The sequence below is a fragment of the Eutrigla gurnardus genome (genome assembly GCF_963514095.1).
Source record: "Eutrigla gurnardus genome assembly, chromosome: 18".
NCBI lineage: Eukaryota > Metazoa > Chordata > Actinopteri > Perciformes > Triglidae > Eutrigla > Eutrigla gurnardus.
The window spans coordinates 2,715,811-2,741,445 of NC_139929.1; the positions used below are offsets into that span (position 1 = coordinate 2,715,811).

The following is a 25,635-nucleotide window of genomic DNA, read 5'->3' on the forward strand; positions in this document are numbered from 1 at the left end:
CGAATCTTTGTCTCTCCGTGCATTATCTCCATAAACGAGCTGCCGTTTACCTCACCAGGACTACGCCAGCTATCCCGGCCTTCGGCCAGGGCCAGTACGCTCAGTATTACAACAGCTCGCCCTACACCTCGCCCTACATGACGAGCAACAACACCAGCCCCAGCACGCCCTCCACCACCACCACCTACACCCTCCAGGAGCCGCCCATCGGCATCACCAGCCAGCCGGCCACCCTCGCCGAGAACCCGGCAGGTAAGGAATCAAACCCACGGGGGGGTTTGAGTGTGAGACCCCGTTTGATATGATTGGATATTTATTTTCCTCGAATACAAAGACATAAAATATGTCATACAAATATGAAAAAGACAAACAACAATAAAATAAATAAATAAAATGCATAAATATATAAAATACATAAATATATAAAATACATAAGTAAAATAAATAAAATGAATACAATAAATAACAATAAATAATAAATAAGTAAATTAAATAAATATACATAATACATACATATATAAATAAATAAGTAAAATAAATACGTAAATAAAATGAATAATAAATAAATAAATAAAATAAATAAATAAATATATAAAATAAATAAAATAAATAAATAAATATATAAAATAAATAAAATAAATAAAATAAATAAAATAAATAAAATAAATAAAATAAAATCAAGTTTGCAGGGGGACAGCAGGAAACTAAGCCCCTTCTTTACATTATCACAGTTTAATTTACATAAAGCTCATATATAACGGTGTAAAATAGTCATTATCCCAATCTGAATATGAGATATGTTACTCCCGATAAGAAGAGCAACGAGCTGAAGGCCATAAATTGTCCTCAACCAAATCAGTGCAAGAAAAAGCTGCATAATGTCATGTGACATGAATCCATCATCTGGCAATCGAGCGCTGATCGTATCTTCATAAGTCAGTTTTACGACCATTTGAAATCGTCATCCATCAACATCAAAGACATAAAACATAATTTCCATTTAGATAAATGACATCTCTGCTGTTTCCAGTCGACGTGCACTCCATTACCTTTGGTTTGATTAAATCAGCGCGGAGCACCATGGCTTTTAGTAAATGATTTATGATATGTTTTTACCTGTAGACCAACGTTAACAATGTACCAGGAAGCCGTCCGCCCCCCCCGCAAATGACAGCTCATCTTTTTATTTACTTTTTTAATACCTCCTCCCTCCTTTCCTTCCTCTCAGCAGAGTACAGTACCATCCACAGTCCATCAACCCCCATTAAAGATTCAGATTCGGATCGATTGCGCCGGGCCTCGGATGGAAAGTCACGTGGCCGGGGAAGGAGGAACAACAACCCATCACCGCCGCCCGACTCCGACCTTGAGGTAAAGGTGGTTGAGCCCGCCGCTGCCGTGGCGACAGACGGCCTCGCCCCTGTCTGAGGCGCTCGGAGACACTAATCCACTTTTACTGTATGGCTGCCGCGCTCGGCTTCACACTCCTTAAATGTTTGATTCCTTAACTATGAGTGCATTATTGATGCGGCCTGGAATATACGCCGTCATATATATAAAGTTCTCCTGTTGGCTCGTTAATAAACAACAAAGGGCCTGGGATTAAGTGAGTCATCGCCGGAGTGAATAATATATATATTGTAGTCAGCATAGACTCACAATGGCAGCTCCATAGACACCAAATAATAATTATATTTTTTATTTTAGGACACCCAAGGTCACGTTACAGTGAATAAATAAATAAAAAAAGGTAGAAACAGCGAGAGACAGTATGTCAAAATAAACTCATTAATAGGAATATTAACGAGGTTAACGGGCGCCCCGTTATATCGCTGACATCACGGCGTGTTAACATATCTAGTTAATTGGTTTGTCGCTATTGATTAGTCTTAATGTAAAGGGCAGAGGAGGGGGGATTGGTTGGGGGGGGGTTGTTGCGGTGACCAACCCAAGCAAATGGATCCTGGTCCCTGTGGCTCCTGAACCTGCTGGCCTATTGACCAGGAGGATCGCCTTGCAGGTCTACAGAGTGCATCATTGATTTTACCTCTTTTCTTTGCCCCTCTAGCGAGTTTTCATCTGGGACCTGGATGAAACAATCATCGTTTTCCATTCCTTGCTTACGGGTTCCTACGCCAACAGATATGGACGGGTGAGTGACATCAGACTTTATCAGCAAAAGAGCATGAATAATAAAAAAGGAGGAGGAGGAGGAGGAGGAAGAGGAGGAGGGAGGAAACCAGGCCGATAGATAGAGCAGAACTCAATGTACAGATAATTGTTTCTTTATTTTTAATAGGTCCAATGAGGCCTGACAAGTATTTGACTGCTCGGTGCAGCTGTCGGAGCTGTGTGTGTGTGTGTGTGTGTGTGTGTGTGTGTGTGTGTGTGTGTGTGTGTGTGTGTGTGTGGGGGGGGGGGGGGGGGGGGGGGGTCAGCTGTAGGGGCTCACAACAGTTGCACTCGGGATGTCTATTGACACATCTTAAGTGTTCCTTTCTCCTTCAGAAAATGCCACATTGTTAGTTTAATTAAGTGCTTCTCAATCCATCCTTTTCAGACGGGGATCTCCCGAGAGACCCCCCCCCCCCTCCTCCCCCACTCCTCCCGAACCCCCGGCAGGAAACCAGCGTTCAGTCAAAACTCTAAGACTCCACTTAATTAGGATTCATATATATATATATATGTATAAATCTTAACGGTATATTATAGGAGAGGTTGTTTTTCCATCCCGTGTCACTTGTGTGCACTCATAAGATTAAGAGTTTACTTTTCCAGGCTTTGCTATTTGTTGTTCCATGTAAATTGCTTCTCTAAATTTAAACTTTCAAAATAAACAATTTGGGAAACAAGGCAGAATCCTATTCTCATGGTTTTATATAGGCCTCTCCTGCTCCTCTATAGGCCTTCAAAGTGCTTAGATAATAAATAACTATAGAATCTTAAAGCTGCTTTTTTTTTAATGATCGTTATGTATTTTATTTTGGCGGGGAGGGAGAACAGCATTTCTAATCGCTGCTTGTTTTGGCTGTGGAGGTGTCTGGTTTTTGACGTTTAAAAAAAAAAAAAAGACATATTGCTGCTCGTATGTCAGAGAGCTTAGTGTCCGCGGCCCGTGCTCCGGGCCTTTGTTCTGCTATGAGGGGGTGTTTGATGGGGGCAGTGTTTTGTTTTTGGGGTGAAAGAGGTTCTGCCCCGCGACCCCTCCACTGTTTATTTACTTTATTCCTCAGCCCGGCATGCTGGGTAAAGAGAGAGGGCCGACCGAGGCTTAAGGGAGCTGTGGCTCGGGCGATGAGGGACCCAACACACACACACACACACACACACACACACACAGGGTCTCCAGTGTGCTCCTCTGAAACAGGAAACACTCCTGACTCCATAAGGGCCCGTCCCGTCAGAATTCATATAGGATGTGACAGCCGCTAGAGTCCCTCTCTGTTTTCTCTTTTTTTTTTTTGTTCCCTCCTTCCCTCCAACACTTCTTCCTCCTGAACTCTAACCTGCAGACTTTCACATTAAAGCAACTTTAAAGGTTTGTCAATCACCTCCATCTCTAGTGGCGTAAACAAAAAAGTGACTAAACAGCTTCCCCTGCTCGCTGCTATAAATAGATGTGATATCTGAGTGATCCTCACTTTCCTTCTCTCTCGCTGTGACCTCCCACCCACTGTCTCTCACTCTTTTTTTTCTTCTTCTCCCTCCTCACACACACACATACAAACACACTGCTGCTCTTATCAGCTCTTTTTTTAATTGGCATCAAGGCAGCTCGCCCCCATAAAGCTGATGGCTGGGGCCAGCTGTGCTGCTGCTGGGGCCGGCCGGAGCGTTGGAGCTTAAAGTGGGTGGGGATGGATGGGGGGTTGTTATTGGTAAAGGGGGCTCAGAGGGAGGTGGGGGGGTTGTGGAGGACTTGGCGCCCCCGTGGATGGCACTGACATCTCGGGACAGGTGGTGCCGGAGCAATGACAGCAGCAGCACTTTGGCCTTCTGGCCTGCTTGTATTCTTAACTCCCTCGCTGACTGATTGTTTAGATTTAATTGGAAGGGATTCACCCGAGCCGGAGACTTCTTTTCCCCCACAAAATTAACCCCTTAATGCTGAATCAGCCAACGGCGAGGCAGAGGCTGGGAGGGATGGTAGCCGGGTGATGCAGGAGGCTTCATTATTTTCCGATCGATTGGAAAGCCGGGAAAAAGCGGAGGAAAGCGTCTGGAGAAGTGTGGATTGAGATCTACTTGTGTGGTTTGTCATTGTGGGGCGTGACAGCTAATCAGCAGAAAGGCTCAGGTGTGTCTTCAGGTGGTTTAACCCCCGTAATCCCGGCTTTTTAAACGCCGACTCAACCAGCTGCAGACAATCCTCCTCCGCTGCCTTCCGCCATTGTCTCTCCCTCCCTTCATCCTTTGCTTCATCTGTTGATTAAAGATTTAAGATTTTAAAAAAAGTTAAAGAATGGAAGCCTGTTAGTTAATTAATTATAACGTGGTAACGTTAAGGGTTAAAATAAAGACACTGCATGTGAAAAGTAAAGCCTATACATCTAAGCTGAAATTACTTTTTGCCAAATCATCGGAAAAAAACCCATTGTCACCGCCTCCTTTAATTATTTACAGTGCTCCTCTCCAGGTATTATCTTACCGACAGTGCAACCCTATCACCATTACAGCACGTATCACATGACTGACAGAGATCATGATTTAAGGGAGAAATTACAAATGCTGCATGGAACCATTTTGCATTAATAAACAAGCTTTTTAAATCACCTCGGATGATGCATCGGCACAAGTATGTGGGGAATGAGGGCCTATTAACCCCCCCGACTCTTCCAAACCGACCACCCCGACCCGAGAAGAGACGTCGCTTTTTTAACTGCGTTGGTTTTGCTGCAAGTCTGATGACTATTCTGGTCTGTGAGGGTCGTAAAGAGAGGCCGAAACTTTCAAGTCCACCTTAATGTCTTCTTTTATTGGGGGGAAAAGCCTGCCGAGGAATTTAAAGGGGATTCTGTGTTAATTGAGTGATTTACGGAGGGAAACGGCGTTATTTATTGTTGCACATTAACCCCCCTTTCAAAAGGAACAAGATTAACCTCAGTATTCCTTTTTTTAATTCTCTTTTTATTACGATTTCCAGGTCCATACAATCATATTCTTCTCAATTAGCCATCTGTCATTGTACATTTGTAGCCCACAGCTAGGCAGACTCAGTGAAATACTGCAATATACCTCACAAATACATCAGTATTTCTCAAGAAAGATTTAGAAAATGTGTGTTTTTGTGTGTTTTTCCAGGATCCGCCTACATCTGTATCATTAGGCCTGAGGATGGAGGAGATGATCTTCAACTTGGCCGACACACACCTATTCTTTAACGACTTGGAGGTGAGTCTGTTGTTGCTTCTCCTCTTTAAGCGGTGGCTCAGTGTGTGTGTGTGTGTGTGTGTGTGTGTGTGTGTGTGTGTGTGTGTGTGTGTGTGTGTGTGTGTGTGTGTGTGTGTGTGTCTCTGTGTGTGTGTGTGTGTGTGTGTGTCTCTGTGTGTGTCTCTGTGTGTGTGTGTGTGTGTGTGTGTGTGTGTGTGTGTGTCTCTCTGTGTGTGTGTGTGTGTGTGTGTGTGTGTGTCTCTCTGTGTGTGTGTGTGTCTCTGTGTGTGTGTGTGTGTGTGTGTGTGAGGATTATTTCCCTAAAAGCAGCAGCAACTGTTTGACATGGCGGCGCCTGTTTCTCACCGATCAGTCCCGCGGTGGTGAAGTATTACCTTTGGAGCCCAAGGGATACCATGAATTTTACATGTGCTGTCAGTCTCCGTCATTCCTGGGTCACCAGCCCTGCTGCCCCCTCACCCCCATCACCCCCCCACCACCACCACCTCCACCTCCTTCCCACTCCCATAGCGGGCGCCTCCATCTATCAAGCTCTAGTGTTTCTGTGTGTGTGTGATGCTCGGTGTCGCTGTCCACCTACGCCACAGACGCTAGCGTCGCAGCGTGAAATCTCCCCCTCCCACGCCTCCCCACCCTTGATTCATGTACAGTGTAAAATCTGCCCCTGGGGGGGGGGGCAGGGATAGAGGGATCAAGGGGAGTGAGATGTCTGAGTGGAGTGTCTGCTTCACCCTGGGGAGACGTAAAACACCAGAGGGATGCTTATCGGCTCAGACTGTATTTACAGGGGGAATCGTGCTGCGTTTGTGACAATCAGAGATCCGGACGTCGGATTTAACTATCAGTAAACATCTCAGTGTTTCCCTTCAACACCAGCTCTGTGTCATCCTCTGATTTTTGTTTCTCGGAGTGAATCCGATCCCACTGACCCAGCAGCTTTTTCTTTCTTCCTCGGCGTCCTGCGTTTACGCTGACCTCACAGTAGAGGAAATGTTTTGTTTGATACTTAAGTGTGAAGAGATCCGCGGCCCGCTCTGCCAAGTCTCATTACTCAGCGCTATGTTCGGCTACGGGAAGCAAAGAATCCAACAAGGAGAAGAGAGGAAAAAAGGAGAAGAGAAAGAAATGTTCCTCCAGACAGACGGGTGACTGGGATTCCAACGCTGCGTCTTGATCAAAGTTAATTGGCTGGCTAAATATTTCCTTATGCCCTGAATCCATTGTAGCTGCACTTCATTTAATATGTGCACCCCGAATCATTTGAAAAAAAAAAAAAAAAATGGCAGTTTGTGACGACGCTTTAAATGTGGTTTTCTCTCCAACATCTGTCCCGTGTTTTGATTTCTTTTCATGTTGCGATGAAACCGTTCACGGACGAATTGAGCAGCTTTCAGCTTCGGGCTTTATGAAATTATTCTGAAAAATATATATATATATTTCTTCTGCACTATCTCAGCAACGAAATTATTAGATTTTGTTTTGACACTTTAAAGCGTTAAGATTTAATATTATGACTAGGAATAGGCGGCGTTGCGGTCGGGCTCAGAAGAATGCTTTCTAGACGGTCCAGCGGTGGAAAAAGAGAACGCCGGCGTGATCGTCGTTAACAATCCCAGCAGACGAGGAGCGACGTTCTCATGGAGGCGTATTGATCTCTCCTCTTAAACTGGAGCCGGGACTGTTAAGTGCCAGTTCTCAGCAATGCCTAACCAGTTGTGTTTCCTCTCTCTCTGTGCTGATTTACCCCCCCCCCCCCCCCCTCCTTCCATCTCAGATAGAGAGCTAAATAGAGTCCCGACTATAAATACCGTAGCCGGCAGCAGTTATGTATTTAAGCATGTGCAGAAATGCATATGGTCCATCTAATTTAGTCTAAGCCATAAAGGGAGACCCCCAGAGGCTGTGCAGAATCACAGGTGCAGGAGTTAGTGTGTGTGTGTGTGTGTGTGTGTGTGTGTGTGTGTGTGTGTGTGTGTGTGTGTGTGTGTGTGTGTGTGTGTGTGTGTGTGTGTGTGAGTCTTAATCTTAACACTGTTGTCCTGCCTTCCTCTGCACAAGAACATTAAATATGGACTCATAACTCCACCATACAGCCCCTCCAGAACCCGTTTTTTAAATGCACAATGTTAAAAATATCACAATTAAGCATAATATCGCTGAAGTCTTTGTGTGTGTGTGTGTGTGTGTGTGTGTGTGTGTGTGTGTGTGTGTGTGTGTGTGTGGTGTGTTCAAGTGTGCGTGAGCGAGTGTGTGAATGGAGGGACGGACGTCGTTGATGGAGCTGGTGAGTGACGATTCAGAGGGAAAGTCATAAAAAGAAAGAGGGCATGCCGAAGGGGTCAACAGGGATCAGTTTCACCCCCTACCTCTCTCTCTCTCTCTCTCTCTCTCTCTCTCTCTCTCTCTCTCTCCTAACCTCTTTCTGGATCAGTGCTCTCTCTCTCTTTTCTCTTACTGAGATGGTATCTGAAGGTGCGTCCCCCCCCCCCCCCCCCCCCCCCCCCTAAATGACTTCCCATCCCGACCCACGCTGCACAAACCTCTCTCTCTCCCTCTATCGATCGCCCTTTAAAGAAGGGGGAGGGGGGGGGGGGTCTGGTCTGGTTTTACCATCAGAAGTGCTCTCACTGAAGGAAGTATTAGGAACGACTTGAAGGCAACGTGATCCCAATCGATGTAATCTCCACTGGATGAATTCCCTCTCAGAGAAGAAACTGTATTTCAGCAGCGATAAACATAAAGATCTATAAATAAATCTAAAAATGATACAAAATCAATGTTTAAGTAACGAGCAGCAATAGATATATTGATATATATTCAAAAGCAAACTACTAAGTACTTTTTGTACTTTTTTTTTAGGTTTTTAGAAATGTAATAACTTGGCTTTTCACGCGAGCAGCGGGGGTGATGGGGGGGAGGGGATGGGGGTGATGGGGGAGGTTGGATTTTTGAGTTAATTGATGGTCCAGAGTGATGTGAGTAACGAATAAGCCCACTGAGGCCGAGCTCACCGGGAAGACTGACAGCTCTGCCGGGACTCCAGGGGTGTGAGATTACTGTATAGGTGAGCTGTATTATGTGGGAACCAGGGGCCTCCCCCCCCCCCCTCTGAATGGGGTACGTCTCCCCCCCTCCCCCTTTCCTCTGGGTGAGAAAACAACCCTCCCCCGTCTGGAGGATAAAGGCCACGGGGGCAAACCACTCACAGGGAGAGAGAGAGGGGAGAGGTCTCTAAAGGTGGGAACATTTTAAATTAGTTCAGCGGGTCCTCACACACACACACACACACACACACACACACACACACATACTGTACACACACTCGTGACACACAACCCTGTGACACCGTGTGCCGGCTGCCCTTTTATAGGTCCCGGGAGTTTGAACCCCCCCTCCTGTCACTCTCACCCAGGGGCCGCCCGTTAATGAGAGATGCCGTGAAACGCATGGTTACCTGAAAACGGCCTCCGGAGCCTCTTAGCCTGTTAGCCTGTTAGCCTGTTAGCACAGAGCCATGTTTCTGTTGGTCTTATCCCCCCCCCCCCCCCCCCCCCCCTCGCCACCGCGGAGAGCGAGATCCCATTTACTCACCCGTTCCACATAATGGGGTGACTTTACGATGTTTTCCCCTCCATGGTGTGTTTTTAAGGTGTTTTTTTTGTCGCTGAATCATGAAATTAGCTCATTCAGTTGATCGGTTACTAATTAACACTGTAGCTTTTTATTTATATTTCTAGAACACTGAGCTGTGAAACTGTCAAACCGTGTTCCTTCTTTTGCAGCACAATCCTCTGTTTAATATTAATAATAATAATACATTTTATTTAAAGGTGCCTTTCTGCTCACTCAAGGACTCCGTACATAAAATACATTTTAAAAGAAACAATCAAAGAACAAATGATATAAAGTGACAAAGTGTTGAAACAATAAAGTAATGAAATAATAATGATAATAAATAATAAAGCAATTGACGTTTATTCCTATTTAGTGTATTTATATATAACTCCATCAGGTCTCGAGGTCGGAGCCACCGGTGTGTTTTTGGATAAAGACTTTCATTCAAAGCCACTCTTTTCCAGCCTAACAGCGTTTTAAATCTAACATTACTGTCTGGTGATAAATGATGATATTTAAGATTTAAAGAGCACCTGCCCGACCAGAATCCACCGTTCTTCTCTGAGGATTCGTTTGTTTTGCGAAGGAGGAAAAAGGGACTGATATCCGATATTACATTTAAAACGTCGCTCTCCTTGAGGTGCGGTTTGGACCTGAAAAAAAAAATAGGAAAAATAATGAGAAGCAGTTCATCCATCACGCATAATTAATTTATTATTCATTTTCATCACGTTTTTTTCCAGACATACAGCGTAGCGGATACTCCTTCTCCTTCCCGATGGTGTGATTCTTTAGATGTTTTTTGTGAAACAGCATATCTCCATCCGTACCTGTGCTTTGTTTGGCTGTTTGAATCCCGCCGCTGTTCAAGCATTGGAATGAAGTGAAAGAACTCCCTTTGTTACCCACATCCTGTGTTTGACCCCCAGGTAATCACAACCCCCTCCTCCCCCCCACTCCCCCAGACTGGGGGGGTGCATGTGGTGGGAACGGAGGAGGAAGTTGCTGGGGGTCACAGACCGTTGTGTTGGTGGGGGGGGGGATGACAGGCACTGCCGGTGGAGTGGCGGTATTGAGAACCTGCGAACCATGGATGAGCCCTTTTCACATGGCATTAGCCTGTAGGGTCACCAGGAATGCTGTGATGACGGCTGTTATCGCTCACACTGTGGGTTTGTGACCCCCCACCTGAGCTCACCTGAGATAGAGGATGAGAGAGGAGAGGGGGGGGGGGGGCTGCTAGCTCACATCCAATAAGTGGACACTGTCTAAACGCTGGTGACCTAGACCTTCATGGGAGAAGCAGGTCTACGTGTTAGATTAGACGCCGTGGTCCTTTCTGGGTTTTTTTGGTAACATGCATTGTTGACTCCCCCCCTCCCTCGCCTCCCCCCCCCTTACCTCTGACTGTTGCAGTCACCACTCTGAGCTCTTTCCAGCTACAGGAAGACTCGGGCCGTCATCGCTGATTGCTTAATGACAGATGCCAAGTGAACAAAGGGAGCTCTGATAGCCTCCTCGGCTCTGGAGAGCAGTTCTCAGCAGACAGAGATGGAATCATCTTCTTCTTCTTCCTTTTTATTCTGCTTCTTCTTCTTCTTCATCTTCTTCTTCTCCTTCCTTTTTATTCTCCTTCTCCTTCTTTCCTGCTCAGATAAACACCGTTTCTTGGATATATATATAAAAGGTGAATTGAACAGAAAGACGTTGGTGTTTGCGTAAGGAGTAATTGCGACGGCTTCTGGTGGAGGTTCTTCACTCCCGAGTACAGTAGGAACATCTGGAGCGAGTTAGCACTGATTGTAGGTTTTAGAGAGAGAGAGAGAGAGAGAGATGTTTGCTTGTGTGAGGGGAGAGAACGGGGAGAGAGTGAGGCCCGTCGACGGAAAAAAGACGCAATTCAAAAGGTTTCTCGGAAAAAACATCTCCGTGTGCCACCATGTTGGAGGTGCGTCATCCTGTTGTTAAATAATAGTGTTATTTTCATCTTCAGCAATGATTTAAAAGATAAAATATTATTTGTATATAAGTATGAGCTGCTTTATCACCAAACTGATAACCTCCCCTTTTCTTTCCGTCCTGCTCCACCGCGGCTATACGACTGTACTTTAACTGACTTGAACCTGCGGCGTCCACGGCTCCGTGGTGTTTACGAGGCCTTCAAGTGCCTCCTAATGAGTACGTGTAAGGGGTTACTGTACGACATTACCCACAACCCCCCCGGTCCCTCGCAGGAAGCCGGTGCAGAGGTTTATGCCAGCACCCAGCTGGGGAACAGTAATTGTTGGGGAGTCATTCTTCCAACAAACCCCTCCCCTTTTTTCCCCTCTCTATCTGGAGGTCTCCAGCACAGCTGTTAATGCATCATTATTATATTTACTGAAGAAACAAAGGAATGGGAGGGTGTATTTTTCCTGGCCGTTTTTGGAATTTTATTTAATGATTTTCATTTTTTTGGGAGGTTTGACACGTTTATTATTAGGATTTTTGGAAAATCATTCCTAATCAGGCGGCGATGCTGATGGCTACAGTTAGGTCTAATTACCCAGACGCCCCATAATTAACACGCTGAGTAATATATAGCTGTTATGATATAAACACGAGGAATCTGACATCATCACACGACGCACCGGGAGACGGCGCCCAATTAGGCAATGATACGGCGAGCCGCTGCTCTGCTGATTGTGATTCATCAGCAGGTCGTTATGGATAATGGAAGAATCCCGGTCACTTTGAAGGAAGGCTTCACCTTGTTGTGTTTCCCCCCAAACAAACACACACATGCTCTGCTGCCGAAGGAATTAAGCAGCAGCCATACTTCTGGCTTAGGTTTCCTTCTGAGGACAAAAAAAAAAAAAAGAATGGGAGGATAATTTTCAAACATAAATTATCCACAAGTTTGTTGGCAGCAGATCTTCCCGGCCGGGACAAATTGCTGCTTTCTTCGACTATTAAAGATCCGCTGGTGAGTGTCTGGAAACAGATTAGACCAGCAGAGCTGACCCCCCCCCCCCCCCCTCGCCTGCACGCCGTCTCCAATTGGCAGTCCATCTTCTGGAACGCGGCGCTCCATGTGAGGTCACTCTCTCTTTTTTTTTTACCCCTCTTCCTCGCTACCCTTCCACCCCCTTTTATCGGGGTGCCGGAGCCCCGGAGAGGAGGGGAGATGGGGGGGTGGGGGGGTCACGGGGTCAAAGTCTTTTCCTCTTTGGATCTCGGGGCTTGCTGGGAGAGGCTTGGCGAGAGAATGGCTGCATTAGAGCAGGGGTTGGGGGGTCAAGATTTTAATTCTGTTAAAGAACAGCTGGTTTGAGTTTCTCTTCACCTCGCCCCCCCCCCACCCCCCCTCCCCCTCCCCCTCCCTTTCCCCCACAAATCCAGGAAGATGAAAAATTTGTTCAGAGGGGAACCAGTAAAATAAAAAAGGTTTACAGTCCAAAGCCCTTACCCTTACCCTGCTCCAGCATTAGAGAGGAATGCAATAACGTCAGCGTTTGGCCTCCGTTAGATTAACTTAAAACAAGGAAGTCCTTTCTGTGTTTTGGTGTCTTAACAGCCGGATGAAACTTAATTAAAAAGCTTAAAAAAAGAAAAGAAAAATTCATCCGTGAATTCTCGTTCCCTCAAGTTTCAATTTACATGAGAAATTATTATTTCTCACATAACTTTAAACAGGTGAGGCTAACCATTTCTTTGGCAGTGGAAACGACACATTTTGTCGGTTTTCCAGAGAAATTCCTTGGTGGAGATATCAAATCCGCTTTCTTGTTATTGGTTCTAGATTCGAGCTGACTGAAACAAATTGAGAGCTTGACGTCACGTTGCTTTCAAAGCCTTTTGCTCTTAACGAGGCTATCGCTCAGCCTCCCGTCGGCGAAATTGCTGAGTTTTTTAGCAAAGAAAAAAGAAAAAAAGAATCTTGTGCTCGTCTCTCTGAAATGTGTTGATCTGAATGCCAAAGCAGGACTCCCTCATGTTTCAGAGCCGGGACCAGAAGGGGGGGCGGAGAGAGAGAGAGCGCTCCAGAGCTCGCCTATAAATGGAAAACTAATAACAGATTTTTTTTTTCTTTTGCTTTCTCTTCCTTCTCTTTGCCGGCCGGCCGGCTGGCTGGCTGGCTGGCCGACGGGGCCCCGGGGCCCGTGTTGGTGTGTGGCGCAGCAGCAATCAGAGGTCATAATTTCATTGGCGGTTAGCATCAGGTTCAATTTTTCTAGTAGGTTACATTTGCCAGAAAGTCTGGATTGTGTTACTTGGTACCGGCTGAATCAGTGCAGAGCTGCAGAAATGCCTCCGCCCTCCAAAGAGGATCCGGGGCGACCCCCAAAACAGGGTGGGGGCCAGATAGAGGGCCGCACATGTGTTCAGAGATGCACAGAAACGGACGCCGCGAGTGCCGTGAGGCGCTTTTAGACGTTTGCATGCATCCTTCCACTGTATGTCGACGTATCAGAGCTCGAAGACGTCGCTGTTTGAATGTTTAGAGTTCTGGATTGAGATTTAATTCATTATGTCTGCAGGTTGTGCATATCTTTGGACCCCTGTAGTGTCTAATACGGCGTTTTAGAGCCAGTATAGGGGAAAAAATGACACTTGTTGCCATGACAACAAGTGAAAGCTACCGCTAGCATCTTAGCCCAACCGCCCCGATCAATAAACACCCATAAGATGACAATTTGGCCTCATATGCATAAAAACAACCATCAACATCGTCACCCTAAGGATCTAAACGAGGCTTCAGGTCACACATGATGTATTAATTAGAACAATAAATGCGTACATTCATGGGAAGTTCTCTCTCGGCTCCGTTATTATTATTTTTTCCTACAGTGGCTCTAAAACGCCGTCGTTCTTCTCAGACTGATGATGATTTTTTGAGTTTGAGGGGAAGAAACAAAGTGATGTAAAGAGAAAGTCAAGGCCAAGAGGATTAAGAATGAGGTGTTTCCCAAGAAAAGAAACCTCTCTTTAGAGAATCCTCCATTACCCAGAAGTCTCTGTTTTGTGTCTTCCAGGAATGCGACCAGGTCCACATCGACGACGTCTCCTCCGACGACAACGGCCAGGATCTGAGGTACAACACAGTACACTTTCATTTCCTCTTCTAGTCTGGACCAGAGATCTTCAACAGAGGGTCCGGGACCCCTAGTGGTCCGCAGAGTTACTGCAGGAATCCCAGAAATGATTTCAGAGTTCAAATTTTTTCTTCCAAAAATGTTAAATGTGTCGAAAAATCCACCTTAACATGAATACAACCTATATTAAGTAAATATAAACCTTCCTGTTTGTTTAATATAGAGAAATTGTGATAAAATATAATATAATAAGAAAAATATGAATTATTGTTGTAATGGCTTGGCATCGTATCCATCCATCACTACAAAGTACTGTTATACATGGAACTATAGGCTGCACTACACATTATTATTGTTTAATAAGGAACATTGTACGATATGTAATAGGGGGTCCTCTGCCTGAAAACGTTGAAGGTCTAGATGTCGTAGATGTTTGATGCTGACTCTCCCTTTTTCCACCTTCAGTACGTACAACTTCGGCGCCGACGGTTTCCACGCGGCGGCGACCAGCGCCAACCTGTGCCTGGCCACGGGCGTGCGAGGCGGCGTGGACTGGATGAGAAAACTGGCCTTCCGCTACAGACGAGTAAAAGAAATCTACACCACCTACAAAAATAACGTCGGAGGTAATCCTCGTCTGTCTCTCGGAGCAGAAATGTGTTTGCAGACTCGTTTTCTGTAAGAGTGTTCTCGAAGCCCGCATGCCACACCACTCGGGTCAGGATGCATTTATAAAAAAAAAAGAAAGTGGTGGTATTCGGAGAGAGGGCTGGTCCAACACAAACAATGTTCCCCCTTTGCGTTTTCAGGTCTGCTGGGCCCGGCCAAAAGGGAAGCCTGGTTGCAATTGCGAGCAGAAATTGAAGCCTTGACGGACTCCTGGTTAACACTGGCACTGAAAGCACTAACATTAATCCACTCAAGGTAGGACTCCAGTGAGGAAAGCTGTACCCGCTCCCACACCGCACACACATACACTCGCATGTGGTGTAAATAAGTCATAGACGCCGTATTCCCAGCCTCTCATCTGAGTGTTTCCTTTAGTTGTGATTCACAGTGACGTCATCTCCTCCTCCTCTTCTTGCAGGTCAAACTGCGTGAACATCCTGGTGACCACCACGCAGCTCATCCCCGCCCTGGCCAAGGTCCTCCTCTACGGCCTCGGCATCGTCTTTCCTATCGAGAATATTTATAGCGCAACCAAAATAGGTAAAAGAAATGATTTGAATCCTCTTTGCTTGTTGATTTTAGCCTAAAACCAAAAAAAAAAAGGTTAAGGCTACACGTGCTGCGTAAAGTGACAGGACGGAAGGCGTGGACGGGGTGGGAGACTCGGTCACCGGAGAGGGTTGATGTTCTTCTGTGAAGGAATAGGCCTAATCAGCCTGGGATTATTTTCCTGGAGCTGGGCCTGCACTGGGCCTCCCTAGGCCTCTCCTGTTCAGTCTCTGCATATGAAACCACTTCTGCACATTTATGTCATTCCACAGCAACAAGACCCCCCCCTCCCTCCTCCACCACCACCACCCCTCTTCCTCCCTTCCTCCCCCCCTTCTTCACTGTTTCAAAATGCAAAATAAACATCAAGCTTCACTCCCGGCACCGCTCTCATGCCTGTCAGCGCAGACTCGGGGCCGAGTTAACGCTCTAGTCCTCCTCACCAGACGGCATGCAAGAGTGACTTTAACTGATTTAAGAAAGTAAATGACTTTATCTGAGCGGCTGATCTTCATCACGTCCCATCGCCGAGCTCTAAGTGTTTTTAATAGAGGAGTTGTGTTTTTGTGTCTGTTTGCATCGCCTCTAACATCCACTCCCCCCTGCAGGGAAGGAGAGCTGCTTCGAGAGAGTAATTCAAAGGTTCGGGAGGAAAGTTGTTTACATTGTTGTCGGAGACGGTGTGGAAGAGGAGCAAGGCTCCAAAAAGGTAAGAAGTCTGGGTGGAATAATAGAGTGAGGTCAGGAGTTCATTATGAATGCTTGCAGAAACACAAAACATACTTGCCATACTTTTCCCCCCCAAAGAAAAAAGGGAAGAATCAGCGCTCCGGCTCTCTCCTCCTCAACAGTTTGCTTTCATTCGTTTATCCTCTTATAGGGCGTCCCGAGCACAAGAGGGAAAGTCTGTAGTGTGTAATCAGTGCTCTTCCTCCGCCATCTCAGGTTCACAGAGCAGGGGGGGGTGGCATAATTATATATCCCGGCTCTCCGAGCAGCGTGAATGCCGTGCGTGTAGCCTCATTGTAAACAGAGCACACATAAAGGAGTCAATCATTGTGGATGGAATATTTAAAAAGCGGCGGCGGCGTCTCTCTCAGATGAACCCTCACCTGTCGGTGCTTGCTCCGCGAATGTTGTGCATTCGGCATTTTCTTGCCAAGTTCGGGATGTAACGTAACATATTCATTAGCGATTATTTCTCTGGCGGTTTAAAAAAAAAAGAAAAAGCCTCCAGCTCCTTTTTCACCTGTTTCTCTGTAAACAACGAGCCGCATAGCGTGAGGACGGGCGGAGAGCGATTAAGGCGGCGGATTAGATTAGAAGTTTGCAACCTTTACCCCAGAGAAGCATGGAAAGCAATAGCTCCTATATTAAAGTGAACACACACACACACACTGGGAATACAGTCTGGAGGGATGATTGTGAATATTCTGACGTTGATGGAAGGGTCCCACGACACGCCAATGTGGTAAAAGGTTTCTGTGTCAACATCAGAGGGGACGTGAAATAACACAACAACCTCACCCCCGCACATCAGACGTGACACGGCGTGGAACTACAAAAGCAAATGTCCAAGAAAGACTCCGTCCACTGAAACAGTTCTTCAGTTATTACCGTCGCCTGGGAGTGCAGGCGGAGATAGAGATCTCTCGGCTTTTAAACTTAAAAGCAGAGACGATTTACAAAACAAAAAGCAAAGAGCTTTTTAAGGGTCAGTGCAGGCTCTCCTAAGCGGAACATATGCCTGGGAGAGGCCATACCTTTGATAAGGGGGGGGTAATGGGCTCCACACACTGAGGAGTCGAGGACTCTACCTGACAAGCTCCTTTCATTCTCTGCGACTCGGGTTTCTTCTCCCCTCTCTGTCCGTCACAAAACGCAGGAGGGTTCATTCAGAAGAGACTTTTATTATTTCTGAGGAGGACGGATGCTGGATGAGTCTGCTGGTTTAAAAAGCTTTGTGATGATGCAGGAGAAAGAAGCAGGTTTACATTATTAATGAACGTATTGGCTGCTTTTAATAAGGGGAAAGGCCCTTCACATTAACCCAAGGTCACATCTTTAAATGCTTTAGAAAATAAAGAATCTATTTTTCTTTGATGAATCTACTTGTCAATAAATTCCCCAATTTCAGCCCTAAAATGACTAGAATGTATGAAATTTTTTTAGTAAATCAAACTTTTTTTTTTTTCAGCACAACATGCCCTTCTGGAGGATCTCCAGCCATTCAGACCTCATGGCCCTCCACCACGCTCTAGACCTGGAGTACTTGTAGCACTGCACCCTGCTCCGCCTTGAGCACGCCCTGCAACCTTTCACCTTCGCCCTCCGGACCCGTCCCACGCTTGACCCGGACCCGGCAGCTCAGCAAAGACCCCCCCCACCCCCCAACTGTGCTGCCTGGCGTCTGTCTTCCACTCCACAAGGAAGAAAACGAAGAGGAGAAAAAAAAAAGGCTGAGCACACGGTTAATGTGCTGACATATGGTCACACTTCGTCTTAACCCTAAACTTTTTTTTTTTTTTTTTTTTTTTCTGTGGAAGCGAAGGGAGAGAGGTGAATTTACGGCGCTGCAGCTGCTCGCCCTGGTTACTGTGAATTGGCCGCTTTCTGAAGCTGTCAAAGTGTTTTACGGCCCCCCTGTTTGTGCCGGGACCCTGTCAGGGTTCACACCTGTGTGGAGAGCCGAGCTACTGATGGCCGCCGCCGCCACAGAACTCCACGACTACTGGTGGTGACACCCCCCCTCCCTCTTAGCTCTTCACTTCCTTGTCTCGCTGTTCCTTCCCCGTCTGTCTCTCTCCGGAGCCGTGGGACAGACAGACAGGACCTGGGGCGTCCTGTGCTTGTTATTTATGAACGGGAGACTTTTTTGCGATCGCGGCCGCCGCCGAGAAAAACGTTACCTCGACGACAAAAAAAAAGACCCTTTTTACAAAGTCCTATTGATTCACACCACGGGAAACGTTTATGGAAGAAACAAACAACAACAACAAAAAGGAGTTTTCTAATAATTTAAGAAAATTACAAAAAACTTTATTTACAAATGCTGAGACAATCGTGTATAGAGGAAATCTTTTTTTGTGTGTGTGTAAGTTTGTAATCACTGGACTATTCCTTCCTATATTCATTTAGGTACGTGCTCTTGAAAAGGTGGCAATGCTTTTTTTTTTTCATTGAAGTAAAAAAAATAAATAATAATAATAATAATAAAAAGGCATCCCATCGCATACAAGCTTGTGCGACGCCTGGAAAAAGTGTTGATGTGTTCAAGTTTTGTTCAGTAAACGAATATGTAGATAATGGGATTTTGTGATAAATTGTTTTTGTTTTTTTTTGTCAAGACCAAAAGCATGGATGTCAAGTGTCAATGACCTTGATTCTGTGATGTTTCTCGTCCTCGCAGGAAACGTCAGTCACATGGTTATACATGGTTATACAGCGTAACAGCTCTCCTCTACTGCAAGTCAGATTTTAAAGGTTATTTTTTTTTAGTTATTCAGAAAAGGAAGCTCACAACTTTCACCAGCTTGCAGCCCTGACCCCATCTACCTGGAAGCAAACCTAATTCAGATTTTCCTTCCACAAATTTGAAGAAAAATCCAAGATTTGAAAGAAAAAAGCGTGCTTGAATAGGTTTTATTCTCTTTTATACAAGTGCTATAACAACTCTTGTACAGCAAGCGTAATTTTGTATGATGTAGTGTTTTTATTTGGACTTAACACAACCCTGTCCCCTCTTTCAAATAGTTGGAAAAGCCCTTTTCTTGGTAACACTCCTACATCGTAAAGCCACTAACTTCGAGGGGTTCGTGAACATACATGTGCTATCGACTGTGAATTTCTTAAACGGAAACCCATTCATTGTGTTTCTAATTTTCCCCTCCTTTGCACATGATTACTGTCAGCCTTTTACATTTCAATTTAGATCCCTCCCCCCCCCCCACCTTCTCAAAAACACCTTCTCCGTATCTACATATTGCTGCTAGATCAAGGTAATGGTAGGTAACTAGAGGGAAATGTTTTTATAGATTCATACAGCACGCTTCTTTTTCTTTTTTTATTATTATGTTGCAATCATAAATGCAAACTGGAAATACTTTACACTACATGGGCCTCATTGTGAAATGCAAAAGATTGTTGTGTCTGCAAAAATATGTGTACAGATGTTTTTTTGACATTATTATTTGATTGTGTTTAAATTAATAAAAACTGATTTGTGAACTGTCACATGTTACCATCTGATTTGTTTTATTTAAAACGACAACTTTAATACATTTAGGACATTAAAAATACTTGTGTCTGTGTGCCATTGTGTGTGCTAATAATACTGGAATACCATTACTATCTGCCCCAGTGTCCAGAGTGATGTCACAGGCCTCCGCCGCTAATCCGACCAGGAAGCAAACAGAAACTGGATCTGATGCGAGTCTAGACCAAACAGCATCAACACCCCCCCCCCCCCCCCCACCCTCCCCATTGACATCCTGTTAAATCTGCACAATAGCTGATCAAAAATAGAAATACACTTGAATGACAGGGAGAGATATTGAGATATTTATCATAATACCCTTAAATGCGTCACATTCTTGAGGTTCAGCCTCAATATTTGTAATAATTCTACCCTCAAAATGGAGCCTCCACGCATAATTAACGTATATCAAAACCCCTCCAAGTCCTGGACAGCATGAGTTAGTTTAAATAACACATGAAAAACATTTATGAAGCTACGGCTAGTCCGGCGTGTAACAGTATCGCCTGGACGCCGAGGAAGAGAGCGCTCGGCCTCCAAAACCACGCTGGGAGAATTAAGCATGCATGGAATTTTATTTAATATCCAGATCAATTATGTTTTCAGATGGAGTGGGAGTGATGGCCCGGGGGTGGGTGAGGCGCGTACGTCTGCCAGGCTGGGACAAAAGCAAAGTCGGGGGCCGCTACCGCCGGAATGTGCCGGCACAATGACCCCTAATGTGCTTTTTCCACATCCGAACAGCTGAAAGACTAAGTAGTGTCTGAGGTCCTGGCTGGCCGTCGTTCCCTCTCTCTCCCTCTCTCCCTGCAGCACAGAATGGAGGTCTGTTCTCTTTGATAAGTTTTCCCGATGCTCGGAGACCTGGCAAGAACAACTCAGACACAACCAGACCAGACGTTCTGTGAAAGAAAAAGTGGGTGTTGTGGCATGTCGGCCAGCCGCTCTGGCTAGCTCCCGCGAAAAACAGAAGGGGGAACGAAAATAAGAGCTGGAGATCGTGCTCTGTTTGGCTTTTTCTACCTGACTTCGCAATCCCAAAGCAGAACGTTGCTTCTCGGAGGGATTTATCGGCCGTTTGATGTTGTGGAAGATCTGGCGGAGGTGTCGCATGCTTGCTTTTAGATCTTTAATCAGGCTTTTTTAGTTAACCGTTCTCTTCACTGAACTCAAATCAACCCCCTTCGTGAAAATAAAAAACGGGGACCATTACCTACATTGGCCCTCTGGTTGGCATTCCTCCCCGGGACGTCCCAAGCAAAGCGCCCCCCCTCCATAAAACTGTACTGCAATAATAAACAACGCCATCGGTGATTTACGACCTTGCCCAGACAGTGATTTCATGCAGATTTCCACGGAGGGGGCCTCTGACGGTGCATCACAATTGAACTAATATTGTGTTACATGCATATCAAACTCCCCCCCGCTTGAAAAAAAAACCTGATCTGCCACATCTCTTTTTATGAGCAGGAAGCCTATTAATAGGCCTGTGTTCTCCCCTTTGGTGGCTAGTGTGTCTCAAGTTAAGGGAATTTGTCTCCGTAGCGAGCAGATGTCCACAGATTGAGACAATAAGAGAGACTTTAGCAGAGCCGAGAGGCATTTCTGCTCAATCTAACAACCAAAACGACATGCTATTGGGTTGTTCCAGTCTGCGTTTCTTTATCCTCGGTTTTGGCTGATGCCGTTTGTCTGGAGGCGGGAGGATAGAATAAAACCCGCTGTCGCTGATTGCAGCTCCTCCTCCGGTGGTTTTTCGGATGAAGAAAGGGCTTCTCGCTGCTCGCTCTCTCTCAGAGTGCAAGGCTCATTTCGCCTTGGCAGGGCAAGCGAGAGTGACGATCCTGTTGTCATGCTGCGGCGGCCCGCTCGGTGCTAAACTAGGCCCCCTTTTGTTTACTGTTTGTTTATTTCTCAGTTACTGGGATTTGACGGGCAGACTTCGGGGGGGGGGGGGCAGCTGGTAATCAGGAAGCAGTGGATGCCAGGAATCCCAGCCAGGAGTGTCGAGTCCGCGGGGACCAGGCGTCCACGGCTATGCCGGTCCCCACGCAGACGAGGCATTCCCAAGGGAGTCTAGACTGTGACAACGGTGGAGAGTTTGAGTCTGATTGGTTTAAAAAAAGGGTTGGTTTTGCAACACACATTCTGGCAACCACTAAAAGTTCAATGTATTAGGGTTTTCTGGAATCCCATTATGTGTTATTTCACTGTAAGTAGTTGTTTTGACAAAGCCCATGCTGGTTCAATCAAATACGGAGATACAGCGGTAGCATTGTCTCTCATCACACATGTATCCATCACCGGCTCAAATATCCTAAAATCAGAAACGTGTTGAGATGTCACTCTTCTGTCCGCCAGGTTCATCGACACCCTATTCATCTTTTATTTTGCCTCCGGATTGGAGAGGATTTCTTCTTCATTTTCAAAAACCTTTCGTTGGAAGTCGAAGCAACTTAAAATATTTACACTTGTCGCTCAGCGGAGCCCAAAGCTCATTTGCTGAGCAAATTCAGCAACAGAGTCACCCAACCTCTGACCACGACTCATAACCACCATGAGGTCGTTGTGTTGCGTTGCCAGGCAGGGCCCCGGTCCCGGTCCTGGTACTGGTCCCGACCACACCACAGCTCCCACCTGCGTCTGCGGTCAAGCACACACACACACACACACACACTCCCCTGGTATTTACTGGGCCCAACCGCACCGTTCCACTTGAAGGTGAGTGGCAGAGATTTATAAGGCGAGCTCAGGCCGCCCTACGACTGTGTGCATGCGTGTAAACGTGCATGTGCATGACTTCTCAGCTATATGAGCTATCAGGTCCCTGAGGGTCCATTTGGCCCCTGCTCCCCCCCTCCCAGACCTCCCTGTATGTGCAGCGTGTTTGTGTGTGTGTTTGCGTGTTGCTTCGGAAAGTGCATGTGTGTGTGTTTGCAGGGACCTCCCTCGGGTGTTAATTGGGGCTGGCTCTCCCAAGTCGGGTCTCGGACCCGGGCCAAGCTCCCTCTCGTCTGGCAGCAGAAGGAGCCTCTCGGCCAGTTTAATAAACTCGATGTCATCTGGTTAATAAAACAGCCTTAGCGTTCCACCTTGGCTTGTTTTTGCTCAATAAGTCACGGGTGATGTTGTTTTTTCTAGAAGTCGAAATGAAGGAAAGGTGAACCCTGTTTCATAGGTGTGTGTTTTTCCCTCTCAGTCCTGGTGCTGCTGCCTTATGTCTAGAAATACGGTGGAGATAATTCATTTAATTATTTTACATTTGCATGACACACATATGGTATATAAGAAAATGCAACTTGAGGAGGAAAACGGTTTTAATAACATCTCGTTTCATGTCTCGGTGCTCTTAAACCCGAGGCCCAAAGTAACCATTTTTTACCGATATATATCTAAAGGGTCAGTTCATCTGATTACGAAAATCCCGTGTGAGGGCTGGACTCCTGGAGAGAGAGCTAACGTTAAGCTAGCTGATGATGGTCAGTAATCCCTTGCAAACCCGAGGCTGGCTGCCTGCTAAACCAGAATGTCTGTTTTCTATTTCGACCCGTATTAAATACCATCGATGTCAAGCGTTGCTATTGAGTCTTTGCAGTCGTTTCAATGGAGCTGACGGCCGAGTGTTGAAAGTAATGTACAAGTAATTATGACCTTTTGCCAGTGACTGCTCTGTAAGGTAATGGGCTACTCTCAAGTATGAAATGGGAAAATGCACCTTTAGATCACACCCGTAGTCCTATTATAGCAGTATATGAAAAAACCCATTGATATCATGACGTGCATCCATCAATCAATCTGCAACTTTTAGCGTTAAGGTGATCCACGGTCCTCTGTAACTCTGCTGGATCCTGAACCCGCCCACTTCTTAGCAGCCCAATCGAAAGTAAAGACAATACTAGCAGTGCAGACACTAAAGACGCTGTTCTTCACATTTTAAAATGTATTTTTTAATCTGTGCACAATTGAGATTTACCTTTATTGTATTCTCCGATATAGATCTCAAAACCTGGGCACATGTGACTAACCTTTTTGTGTATTTATGTAAGTGAGAAAATCTGTTTAATTTGGGGTAAAACAACCTCTAAACAATTCATTTTATGCCACATTGTCTTCCCCTCAGTCCGTCTCTTTCTCTCGGGCCCGTTACTGACCCAGCAGGAATGTTAATGTCTCGTTCCAGTCGGCTGAAATGGGTTTCTCCGCTCTGCCTCTGTCCAACCGGTGGGTGTGTAGAGAGGGATGGAGGGGCAGCCACTGGGACAGGGGAGAATATTCTATATCCTGGGTGACTCCGCTCTTCTGGGGGATTACAAAGGGTTTAACTGGCGGATGAAGGAGAGCAAAGTGGTAAGTGACATTTCTGGTCTGGGAATATGGCAATCAGCAGCATGGAGCCCCGCCAAGTCTCCCTGGCCTGGCCAGAAAAATGCTAAAAAGGCTTGGGAGAGTGTAAACAAACGGGGGCGCTGGCTATAGTGGAGTGGGAGGGGGGGAGGAAGGGGGAGGGGGGTGTCCAGGGGGACAGATCTGTTAACCATCAGTGGCTGTGTTTCATCCTGCCGCCCCTCTCCAAACCCTTCAAGGGAGGCTTTGTGTACCTGCTCCGCAGACAGGAGCTGGGAATTTGGGGAACAGGAAACCAAGGCTCCCCCCTCCCACCATCCCCTTCCCTTCCTCCCCACACCTCACCCACTCCCTTTCCCCTATGCCCCCTCACATTCACCCCCTTCTATGCCCTCTCTTGTTCACCACCCTGCCCTCTGATGGCTCATACCCACCTCCACGTATACAGTATGTCATTGGAAACATTGGTCACGTCATCAGTCAGCTCAGTGCAAAGATTGACATGCATAATCTATCAACGCCTGCATCCTATCGGGATATAACGGGGGACGTGGGGATTTAAACCTCAATCCATAATTCATGATTCTCCCCACTGAACCGGCAGCCAAGAGAATCAGAGCATTGACAGGGTTCACTATGTTAATTGTTCCAGTTAGTTCCGAGCTGCTCAGGACTGTTCAGCCACGCAGCCTGCGCCAATTAATATCAATACTTAGCCTATAGAAGGATATTATTCCTGACAAAAAGCTGCTAGTCCTATTACTGTTACACCATAGAGGTTAACATGGGAGAGGGAGAGAGAGTTCAACAAGTAATGTAAGGTAGCAGTAAGAGATAAAACTATATGGAGCTATAACCATATGTCTCACCTGTGTGGCAGTTATCCAGGTGTGTTCTACAATGTTTCCAACATTTGAATTTTTCTCCATTCAAATAACTGTAAAATACCACAGGGCAAACCGCCCTCTATATGAGGTTTCAATGTCAGGGAAGATTTTGAATGGGATATGTTTACCACGGGGTTATTTCCCTTCGCAGTATTATTTATTATAAAAATCAACGTGGGGGTGGGGAGTAACGTAACTTTTACTTTGAGTACTCTTCAATTGAGCTACTTTTTTTTTGTACTTGATCATTTTTTACTAAAGTACTACTACTCGTACTTGAGTACAATTTCAATCAAGTAACTACTACTTCTACTTGAGTAGAATATTTCAGTACTCTTTACACCTCTGGCACACGTCGTATTTGGTTTTTCAGGAAGATATTGTAAAATAGGTGCTCAATAGAGTGCCGAAGCGGAAGCAGGAAGTAACGGCGCCATGGGTCCTTTCGGAGCGAAAAAAATGAATGGTGTTCAATGGACGGAAAATAATTATTATCTGATCCCCCGGTCGTTATGCCTTGGATTACACAAATGTTGTTTATAGGCTTAAATTATAATTTTCCATGTCAAGAGTTTGACCGTTTATTGTGCAATTCTTCAGTTAAAATTCATTGAGAAAACACAATGATAAAGACTACATGTTGTGTCGCGTATGTGACGTCACGTCATCGCCAACCATCTCCCCATCGGCGAAGTTGAGGCTCTCCACATGACCCGACTTATAGTGGTTCTCCCCCCTTTCGATACTTTTATTCTGCCCTTGGAAAAAAGCGGTGAAGTGGAGCAGAGAAACAGCCATCTCGGCGGACTTCGGACTTGGCGGGTGGTGACGTATATCATTCGCGACGAGA

At 45.9% G+C, this 25,635-nt stretch overlaps 1 protein-coding gene across 1 annotated transcript in view; it reads left to right on the forward strand.

Moving 5' to 3' along the window:
* Window positions 1–19,532, forward strand: part of eya1 (EYA transcriptional coactivator and phosphatase 1) — a gene marked incomplete at its 5' end in the record, with an annotated part of 27,844 nt that extends 8,312 nt beyond the window's left edge. Inside the window, 10 exons of the mRNA XM_084033648.1 lie at window positions 59–252; window positions 1,229–1,371; window positions 2,069–2,152; window positions 5,302–5,391; window positions 14,022–14,080; window positions 14,547–14,707; window positions 14,891–15,005; window positions 15,169–15,290; window positions 15,908–16,008; window positions 17,497–19,532. Coding sequence (XP_083889774.1) covers window positions 59–252; window positions 1,229–1,371; window positions 2,069–2,152; window positions 5,302–5,391; window positions 14,022–14,080; window positions 14,547–14,707; window positions 14,891–15,005; window positions 15,169–15,290; window positions 15,908–16,008; window positions 17,497–17,577 — 1,150 coding nt within the window. The 3' untranslated portion in view covers window positions 17,578–19,532. The remainder of the gene's footprint in view (window positions 1–58; window positions 253–1,228; window positions 1,372–2,068; window positions 2,153–5,301; window positions 5,392–14,021; window positions 14,081–14,546; window positions 14,708–14,890; window positions 15,006–15,168; window positions 15,291–15,907; window positions 16,009–17,496) is intronic.
* Window positions 19,533–25,635: the final 6,103 nt, after the last annotated feature.